This window comes from Equus quagga, chromosome 17 (genome assembly GCF_021613505.1).
Source record: "Equus quagga isolate Etosha38 chromosome 17, UCLA_HA_Equagga_1.0, whole genome shotgun sequence".
In the NCBI taxonomy this organism is placed as follows: Eukaryota; Metazoa; Chordata; class Mammalia; order Perissodactyla; family Equidae; genus Equus; species Equus quagga.
In genome coordinates this window covers 17,346,006-17,357,513 of record NC_060283.1, presented here as the reverse complement: position 1 = coordinate 17,357,513, position 11,508 = coordinate 17,346,006, and the positions used below count along the sequence as shown (strand labels likewise).

The 11,508-nt window shown below is 33.7% G+C and overlaps 1 protein-coding gene across 1 annotated transcript; it reads right to left on the bottom strand.

Moving 5' to 3' along the window:
- Positions 1–1,505: 1,505 nt before the first annotated feature.
- LOC124229137 (olfactory receptor 5T1-like) lies at positions 1,506–2,512 on the bottom strand. Its single transcript, XM_046644230.1, is given in 2 exon segments — positions 1,506–1,936; positions 1,939–2,512. Coding segments are annotated over 2 exon segments (990 nt in total). The 5' UTR covers positions 2,498–2,512.
- Between the last annotated feature and the right edge of the window lie 8,996 nt (positions 2,513–11,508).

Here is an 11,508-nt window from a genome sequence, read left to right as displayed (position 1 = left end):
TTACATTATACTCTATGTATTGAGGAGATTGTCCTACTGCAACTAAAGGGATTTTAAACTCAAAAAAAATATTAATGATAATGACAGGAAGGAAGGAGGAAAGGAAGGGAAAACACAACCACATACAATTAACTTGAAAAAGACATGTCCTTGAAATGAAAATGAGGTCTGCTGGAAGCAGGACTAAACGTGAGCATAGGAAAAACTCTCTTCTGTACTCTGGTTCTTAGGCCTGCACTGTGAGGAAAGGTGGTTCTGCAAGGGCATCACAGAGGAGTAGAGGTCAAAAGATAAAGGAGCCCCATATGAGTCAGGATTATCCCTGTAGGGAAACACACAAAACTGGCTAGGGTTTAGTAGGGGGAGAGCCCAGCCTGCCAGCCAGTTATACCTTATTCTCTGAATTGTGCTTTCCTCTTGTCATTTTTAAGTATAATTGTGATAAATGCTAATGCCTAGACTCTGTACTCTGTGAGGAAATAAAGAATGGGTTTGATATCCATGCTCTGTATGAAATAATAAAAGAGAGAGAAATGCACCCTCACAAACAGCGTGGTAATGGCATCAGGAATTTGAACACATTCTCTGTGATCTCCAAACCACAGGCTGGGATTAGGATCTAAAGGTGCAGAAAAGTATTTTGAACTAGAGTCCAAACTAATGATTGCATGGAAAGTAGTCTGAGATTATGCAAACACTAGTTTTGCTATTGATTAGGTGGTGTTTGTTCAAACTAGTCAAATATAATTACAAAGTTACTTGTAACTGCAACCTGGGATCCTATTCGATTTGACTCATATTGAGATGAAAGTGAATACTACTCATTTTAAAGTAAAGATTTTGTTCATATGTGATTCTGTGTGTGCATGTGAAAATATAAATATACTATGTACAAATACCACATGTTGACATTTTAACCTCCTGTACATCAGAAAGTGAGTATATTTGGCAACAGGGTCTTTGTGGAGATGATTAACTTCAAATGAGGTCTTTAGGCTGGACCCTAATCCAATGTGAATGGTGTCCTTATAAGAAGAAGAATTAGGGCAAACACACGGAGGAATAATGATGTGCAGAAAGAGAGAGAAAATTGCTATCAACAAGTGAAGGAGAAAGGCCTCAGAAGAAATCAACCGTGCCCTCACCTTGACCTCATTCTCCTAGATTCTAAAACAGTAGGATATACATTTCCGTTGTTTAAACCACCACTCTGGTAACTTGTTAAGGCAGCCCCTACAATATAACACAATCAGTATCAGCGTATATATACATGTAAGTGCATACATGTGTATATATATGTATGTATCTGAGAGTGAATTAAGTAAGAAGCAAATGGGTGACGCAGCTTTTCTGCAAGTGTGGAACCTGCATGGGTTGAGGTATGAGTATGATCTTTAAAAATGTCTAAGAATAACAGAAAGACACTAATAAACTAAAACAAAACATTTTTATCATTTTAACGTTGAGATAAGGAACATTATTCCTAATTTGTTACAATTTAATGGTTAATATGAAAAATATACTTTCTTGAGACACCCATTTTTACCAAATACTCTTTTCATTGCCTCCTTTACATCTTTGTTCCTTAAACTGTAGATGATGGGATTTAGCATGGGAATCACAATGGTGTAAAATGTTGACACTGTCATGTCATGATCCAAAGCATAGCTGGAATTTGGTCTCACATACATGAAAAGAATTGTTCCATGATAAATTGACACTCCAGTTAGGTGAGAACCACATGTAGAAAAGACTTTTCTTCTCCCTTCAGCAGAATGCATCTTCAGAATCTCCACCAGAATGAAACCATAGGATATCAGGACAATCAGGATAGTGATTATCTCAATAGATCCCACAAAGTAGAAGAGTAGAAGCTGGTTTGTGTGAGTGTTAGAACAAGAAATAACAAGGAGAGGAGGGATGTCACAAAAGACTGTCTGATTTCATTCGATGCACAGAAAGATAGACTAAATGTGGCCCCTGTGTGTATAGAAGCATGTAAAATGCCACAAAGATAGGAAGCAATGATGAGTGGCACATAGACCCTGGATGACATGTTAATTGAATACAGCAGAGGATTGTAGATTGCTACATAGCGATCATATGCCATTGCAGCCAAGAGAAAGCATTCTGTGGTGCCAAACGTAACAAACAGAAACATCTGTGCTACACATCCAAGGAATGAGATAGCTTTATTCTCTGACAGGAAATTGACCAGCATTTTTGGGGTCCCAACTGAAGAATAGCAGGCATCCAAGAACGATAACACACTCAAAAAATAGTTCATAGGATTGTGGAGGCGGGAATCCCCAATGACCAATACAACCAGTCCCAAATTTCCTATCAGAGTAAAAAGATAGATTGCTAGAAATAGCAAAAATAGGAAGACTTTCACTTCAAAATCATCTGTGAAGCCCATCAATATAAACATGGTAACTTCAGTTGCATTTTTTAACTGAATCTGGTATAAATCTAAATCTGATGTCAACGTTGACATTTCAGTTTTTATTTATAGGTTTTAAAGCAATATTTTTGAAAATGGAGCCCACTCTTTTATCCTCCTGTCTGTTTCTTAGCAGGGTATATTGAAATCCTTGGTAATGATGGAATAGTCAGTAGTGAAGAAGTTGGGTCCAAATGAATTCACTACCCTGTTAAATTAAATAAACTGTTTTATTAAGTATTTGGCTACGTTTACCATGTTAAAAACATGGCAATTTATGTGGTTTAATTTCTAGTTCATTTTTTGTTAAATTTACTACCATTTGTTTTCATACTCATCCTGTGAAAATTCAAAAATATGAATGAATATAAGAATTTTTAAATGCAACAATATTAGTGTAGATAGTATACATCTGAGTCCAAATCCTAGATTTTCAACAGTGTGCATGAAATGCCTTTCCTTAATGTTCAAAATCATTAATATGGGAAGAACCATAATTATATCACAAAGTTGGGTTGTATTTTAAATGAGAAAAACAACGTAAAAATTATTTAATTTTAAAATGTGCCCAGATGACTAGAAAATGGGATGTTAAACTTACATTTCAAGTTGTATTATGGGGTACTGTTTCCTGATCAAACCATCATATGTCCTCTTTTTGGCTATGATCCCATTCCACTAGCATTTATGGAACACTGGAGAACAGACAGCAGGTCTTATTCTGGGTGCAGATGCACTTGCATGCAAACGGTAGTAGGGCATTGGTTTGGTTTTGTTTTTCAGTTTTCTTTCATGATCAAAATATCACGAAGTTGTCCATTAAGGCCTCCACAGTTTGACTTTATGCCAATGTAAGATTTTTCTGTATTCATATACTCATTATTCTTGAAGATTCTTGAGTATATTTTTGAGAAATATTTCTGTTAAATATAAATCATGGCCATTCCATTCATATATTATAGTTTCTTAGAGAGAATCTAAAATTGTTATAAACGAAGAACCACCCAATACTAGATTATTAAAGTTATAGACGATATTGCTAAAGAATAAATTCACTACATAAACCTCAAAGTAGCGATTTATTTCTGGTATATTTTTCCATCAGACTGTTGCTCATTCAGTGGAATATGAAAAAAGAAAAGTGTATAAAAGAAAACAATGAAAAAGTTGAAGGGTCACCTGCATCTGGACTGAGAACTTCATGATTGAAACAAAATTAAATATTGCAACTACCATATTTAGGAGCAAGATTTCAGCGCTGTGATTCTTGTTGTTCCTTCTGTGTGTCACACATCAAAATGTATTTCAAGGAGTGAAAAATCTGCATTGTATAAGGTGAGGGACATACAAATGATTTATATTCATAACATGAAACACATTACATTTCTGTCACATTGAGCTGTCCACACAAGAAGGAATGAGAAAATTAGCTTAAAACTATTCTTTTTTTTTTTTTTAAGGAACATTAGCCCTGAGCTAACTGCTGCCAATCCTCCTCTTTTTGCTGAGAAAGACTGGCCCTGAGCTAACATCCATGCCTATCTTCCTCGACATTATATGTGGGACACCTACCACAGCATGGCTTGCCAAGCGGTGCCACGTCCACACCCAGGATCCGAACCAGTAAACGCTGGGCTGCTGAAGCGGAACGTGTGTGCTTAACCACTGAGCCCCCGGCCAGCCCCAGTTTGAAACTATTCTTAGAAGAAGAAAGCTACAACAGGTTTTTATTTTCCCAGAAAGTTCTTGCCAGATCCATGTGGAAGGTTTTTTATTAATACATAAATAAAATAGCTTTTTAAATGTGTTGATGCCAAACCACAAAAAAAGGAAGAAATTGTTCATTTAGTCCTTAGAGAATTCTAGACTAAAAAATATTATTAAGCTAGATTTCAACTTCTGTGTAAATACGGACAACTTACACGTTACTCTTGAGAACACACATGTCTTCTAATAATTTCTAGTGTAGTTTGGTTACATTAATAAAATAACATAAAATTATCCATTAGTAATATAGATATGTATTAGTGCATTTTTTGAGCATCACAAAAAATTCATTTCTGTTTGAAAAATTCCTCATTCTCTTTCTTTGTTCCTCCATTTTCCTGTCTCTTTTTCTCTAGAATCAATGGGTTATGTAGAAAAATATTAATGAAAGAGAGTCAGGGACAAAATAGGAATTAGGCAGATAGGAAGAAACACAGTGAAAACAAAACAAAAATAAATATGCAAGCAAATTTAGAAAAATGTACCAATAGACAATCTACTCAAGGAATCCATCACAAAATACACATTGATTGTTATATACAAGAGAAATTTCAGTGACATTACTATTCTAACCTTTACTTAACTGATGTGCCCAAGATAATACAATTGTGGAAGATTAAAAACATTATTTTCGGACTCTAAAAACCTGTATTAAAATTTCAGATATAGGGGCCGGCTCTGTGGCTGAGTGGTTAAGTTCACACGCTCCGCTGTAGCAGCCCAGGGTTCGGATTCTGGGCGCGGACATGGCACCAGTCGTCAGGCCACGTTGAGGCGGCGTCCCACATCCCAAAACTAGAAGAACCTGCAACTAAGATATACAACTGTGTACGGGGCGGGGCGGGGCGGGGGCGGGGGGTTGGGGAGATAAAGCAGAAAAAAACCCAAAAATATTGGCAACAGTTGTTAGCTCAGGTGCCAAAAAAAAAAATTCAGATATAGTACTTAGTGACAGTGTAACCTTGGAAAGGTAAATTTATCCTTCCAAACTGAAGAATAACTAAGACTGACCAAATTTTCAGGCATATCTTGTTCAACTACATGAAGAAGGTGTAATTGCAGAGTGTTTATTTATGAGATGCATTAAAGTATGTTTTATAAAATTATTTTTGTATTAATTTTTGTATTTTGTATTAAAAATAATTGTATTAATTATGGGTGAAGAATGCATACAAATGAAAAATGACTTCCAAATTTCACTTAACTAGAAAATATTAATAAGGAGGGTTTTTTTCAATGTTTTTTTTTCTTCGTCTTCTTCTCAAAGCCCATCAGTACATAATTGTATATTCTAGTTGTTGGTCCCTCTGGTTGTGCTATGTGGGACGCCACCTCAACCAGGCTTGATGAGCAGTGCCATGTCCACGCCCAGGATCTAAACCAGCGAAACCCTGGGCTGCCGAAGTGGGGAGCACGAACTTAACCACGCGGCCACGGGGCCGGCCCGTAATAATTTTTCATCAAAGCACTGAGTAATGAGTGGGCATCAAACCAGAAGCTTAGTATTTCTTCTTCTAGTTATACGTATGTCTGTTATATGACACTTACGATATATTAAAATATCTTTCTCATGAGATTAAACTCAGTGAATTCCAGTATTCTATGATATCAGTCACCTTAAAAATATAGCTCTGCCTTGGCATTCTGACTTTGGGGATGACAGGAAAATAATAGCATGTTTACTTAAATTCTCCTGATAATTTTTCCCATAATAATTTTCTTATAACTCTTGATTTCTCTGATTTTACCTGTAGTACAAGAAGGTGGCTTATGAGTGAAGATATATTTTATTCCCACTCATGCCCCACTAGCGCAATTATTCCCTTTACTGTGGGGAATTGAGGAAGGATAGACAAAAAGCATAGGGTTTATTTACTTCTTCCAAGATGTTTTTCAAACAGGCATTTCTGTCAACTAATGTTTAAGGAAATTAAAACTGATTGTATTTATATCTAAGTGATTTCACTTTAAGAGATAGAGTCTAGAAAGACAAAAATATAGGTGTTGAATTTTTAACAAAACATTATCAATCTGGAAAACTAAAATCAAATCAGTTCCTCAACCCTTATACTGTGGGAATCACAAACTACCAGACATTCAAGAGAACACTATCATAGCCATTAAGCTTGAGAAGGAGGAAAGTTAAGACAACAGTTACCACATGTTGTTAAGGAGCTACTAGAGGTTAGAAGTTTTGTGTATATTGTCTCCTGTAGTATACACAGCAAACTTCAAACTGAATCATTCAGCTTCCATTTGTAAATGATAAAATTGAGAATCAGCCTGACCTATAACTTGATCAAGGTTACAGAGTTAGTTACTAGAAGAGATAAGATTCAAGTCCAGGTTTCTCTGTCTCCAAACTTGAAGCTATTTCCACTTGACCATATTGCTGACTCATTGTGACATGCTATAATTCTAGAAATGTTATCCCTTAGAAGCAACATGAAATAACATCCTCATGTATTTAAATTCTTTTATAAACCCATAAGCTTAAACAGACCATTATATTAAAAATAAATAAATAAACTGAAGTGGCTTCTAGATCAATTAGCTAAGCAATAAAATAAACAAAATTAATTTGTATCCCTCCAAGAAAAATATTAAAATTTTGATCTCAAAATGGCATGTTGTCAATGGTTGGTTAATAGTTAATTTCCCTTCCATTTAATAATTTTCCTAAATTTGAAATATAGCCCCTTATTTGTGCTACATTTACCTAACTGATTTCTCCCATTAAGGACATTAAATCAAATTTTTAACTTACAAATATATTGACTAAACCTGTAAAGAGTCTTTTCTAATATTCCTGCTATGTTCCCTGGAATCCTCTCATTCAATTTTTAATTCAACTCTGAGTTAACTAGAGAATTCTATCTCAGATTTAAATATGAAAACATATAATGTAGCTTGAGATTCAAGGTTATAACTTCTGAAATATTTTGTAAGTAATGAAAAACCTTTCCTCTTACCTATGGAAATGAACTGCTCACTCAATTAAGGTGCACTATGAGTACTAAGCATTTGGAGTCTTATACCAGGTTCTTGCAACTTTTCTTAAAGCCCACAAGGATGCCCCAGGGAGAAAATACAATAATTCTCTTTTGGGACAGAAAAATAACAAGGTGATTTTGTTTTATGCAATAGTAAACAAGTGAATGGTTCTGGAACAATGCACTACATGATAAGAAATGAATACATGAATGCGCTTTGGCTTCTAGTATAAAATGACCCCTCAGTTAAAAAAGAATTTGCACAGGACTGGAAAAGAAATTTAATGATACAGGCCAGAGCCTGAACTATGATATTAAATAGTTGTGTGCCATTGGATTGATGACTTAAATTCTGTGACATCTAGTTTCTTCTTCCTTGGAAATCACCTGTTTACTTCTCTCAAAATCCTATAAATATGTTCAGGAAACAATAGGGAAGCATAAGCTATGACAGAATTCACAATCATTTAATAAAGATTACTATACTTATTTAACTCTGAGTGTGCTATACTTCTAAGTGATATGAGAGAAATGTTTAAGCACTTTGAGTATTTAATAGAGGAGATAAGATAAAATATACGAATAGGAAGTGTTGAAAGCAAAGATGGGACAGTATACAGATAACTGTAATATTCGATGTAATAGATCATTAGATATTAGAGATCTGGCAGAGATAATGGTCAAATTTGAGTGGTACGGTGTCTTGTCCTTTCCTAGGGACCCTATATTTTAATGTAGACTAGTACTATGCTATGTACTTAAATTCTTCAAAAACCTGTGAAAAATACTGAGGTGCTTAAGCTCTATGCCCAGAGATGCTAAAGTAGTAGATAGGAAATGTTTGTCATGGAATCTAAATTTAAAAATAAAAAAGAATAAAAGAAGGAAAGAAAGAAAGATGATACCGATAGGCAGCAGAATTGTGAATAAAGGATAAATTAATTAAATGCAATCTTAAATGATCTATATATTCAATGCAATCTATTAAAATTAAACAAGAATTTTGCAGAAATTGACAAGGTAATTCTACAACTTATATAAAAGGCAAAGGAACTAAGGCAGTCAAAGCAATTTTGAAAAAGAAGAATAAAGCAGGAATCACATAATCTGAATTCAAGATCTACCACAGAGTTAAAATAATTAAAAGAGTGTAGCCTTGGTGAAAGGATAGACATCTAGATCAAAGAAAGAGAACTATGTCTTCAAAAATAGATTCAAATGATATAGTCAATTGATTTTTGACAAAGTTGCCAAGTAAAACTCTACAGAGGAAAGATAGTCTTTACTTTTTAAGATGGTACCAAGTATATAGAATAGCCTTATGCCACAAAAAAGAGATACTGACTCATTCTTTACATCATATTTAAAAGTTGTCTCAAAATGAATCTTAGACATTAATATAAAACCTAATACTATAAAGTTTCTGGAGAGAAAAATAGGACAACATATGAATGACCATGGGTTAGTCACAAATTTTTGTATAAAACACAAAATGCATGAACTATAGAAACAAAAAAATGATAAATTGTACTTCATCACATTTAAAATCTGCTTTGTGAAAGACACTGTTGAGAGAATGAACAAACCACAGACTTACACAAAATATTTGCTAAACAGCTGTTCAATACAGAATATGAATCCAGAGTATAAAAGGACTCTAAAAACTCAATAGTATGAAAACAAAAGGAAGGATAAACAGTAAAAAATAGGCATAAACTTGAACAGACATTTCACCAGAGAACAGATGGCAACCAAGCACATGAAAAAAACATGCTCAATACCATTTGCAATTAGGGACATACAACTACAATGTGATTCCAAGCACTTATCAGAATGACTAGAATTTTAAAAGTATAATAACAAATGACAACACAAAGCGCTCACAACTGGCAGAAAAACTGGAGCTATCATCCATTGCTGGTTGGAAAGCAAAATGTTGCAGCTGACCCTGCAATCTCATTCTGAGTTATTGATTCAGATAAAAGAAAGCATATCTTCACAAAGACCTCTATACCAATATGTATAACAGCTCTATTCACTATATTCTAAAAATGGAAAAAGCCAAATGTCCTTCAACTATTGAGTGGAAAAACTAACCATGCTACTTTTCTGTGTAAATTTTCTTCAGGAAAATTAAAAAGGAATCAAAATCTTATTTTGTTGTAACTTTTCTAATACACTCTATAAACCCTCTTACTTCAATGTTCTTTCTATCAGTCTGTCATTTTACTGATAGACCCATTAATGAGATGGTTATAAATTATTGATATGTGTTAATTTTATATTTTTATGTTTTTATCATTATGAAAATTGTAATTTAGTACCTTTAGGTGTATCAGTTTCTATCAAATCAATTTCTTTCTTTGCTGGAAATCGATTTTTCTCCATCTCTCTCTAGCTTCTCTTTCCTTAACTACGCTTTCTATAGTGACTATTCAACTGTTGTATTTTGCTAAATTACTATTACTATATTTCTGAATTTTTATTTTATTTTGATTCTTTGGTTTATTATTTTGAGTTCTCTGAATCATCTTTTCACATTCTCCTGATCTCCAGTCATCTTATGTCTGACATGTTTGATTTTCTTGAAGCTTTAGCCATTTAAAACTTTTTATTTTATATTATTTTAAGACATATTTAATATGGTATGTGTTTGATTTCCTTACGGACCTATTTTATGCTCTAATTTTAGTAATATTTGGAACTTTTTGTTATCTTTATCCTTTTTCCATTTAAATGTCATTATATGGAGTCCAACAGTAATCCTTTTGTTCCTTCAACGGGTAAATGTGGTGGGCATCTTGGCTATCAGAAGGAAGTATACTTGAAGTTGGAGATATATCAAGATTCTTTACCAATTTCATGCTCAAGAAATCACCCTCATGTTTTTATCATGGCCTTAAAATACAGCCACATTAACTCACAGAGCTAAGTTTGATTCAAGAGTACGTTCTACCTGCTGTTTTTTATAACTAAATAGATCTTAACTTCCAAAGGAGTACTCTGTACTTTAGATGTTATATGTTGCTTTAACAGTACTTTCTGAGTCCTACATCTTGCAGAACCCCCGCCAAGTTGAAACTTTCTTTCTGAGTGTATCTACCCTACTCATTTGACATTCTTTTCAGCATTTTATTACTCTAGGGGAAGCCCTGTTTTTCAAAGCGACTGCATGCTGCTTATTTCTGAGATCTCAGTGACACATAGCACCATTTGTCTCTCACAGTCCCTTGTGACATCCTGATTGAGTTGGGGTGGGAGGTGGGGAGCATCTGGAAAATGGAAGATAAATTAAAATTCTATTCGGCCTCGCTTTTCTACCAATGTTAGATTTCTCTATTTTGGTCCTAGGCGTGTGTGTGTATGAGTGTGTTTATTGTGTATGTGCGTATCTATCAGTTGATTAATAGATATGTTTTATTTAAACTCAGTTTTATTCATGATTCACAAAATTACATGACATAAAGACCTACAGAGCTTTAAACTTTTGAGGTATCCTCCATATTTCTATGACATTTGTTGGACTTTTCTCATTGCCTTGAATAATAATCTTCCAATAAATCCAAATGTGTTCTTTATTCATTTAAACCACACACTTTAAAATTTTAAGAGAGTAAAAGTGCAATGAATTTGATTGACAATAAATTAATTCTGCTAAATTTGCAAGAGATATATTGTAGTTTTAGATTACTATATTACGTATATATGTAATATACATATTTACATATGTATATATGTATTTATATATGTATATCACAAATATATACATAAATATGCATATTTATGTATTTATAATACATATATAAGTGTGTATATATGTATAATATACATATACAAATATGTATATTACAAATATACATTATTTACTGACATGTTACAACAAAAAATGGCTTATATTGCCAGGATGAGGGCACTGATTCTCAGAGAAGTTAGTGCTAACTCACTGTCAGAGCTATGATATAAAGTATGTCTCATATCTTAAGATTTCTTATCTAGTATTAAAACATAATTTTTTTCTTAAGGCATCATTTTAAACCAGAGACCAAATAAAACTTTATTTATTTTATAAATATCAACATGTAGTAGAGTATTCCAGAGCCACTTACTTTTTTATTATTGAGTAAATCATCGTGTTGCTATTTTGAGCCGGAAGACAATTGGGGCATATTCCCCTTAGGCACCTCCTGTGGGTTTTATCAAGAGTAGAGTTAAGTGGATATAAACAATTTAAATTAATCATATTCACAGTGTATCTCAACCTGCCTTTGCTGTCCCACAGTTAAGAGAAAACTTCCGATCATCTGC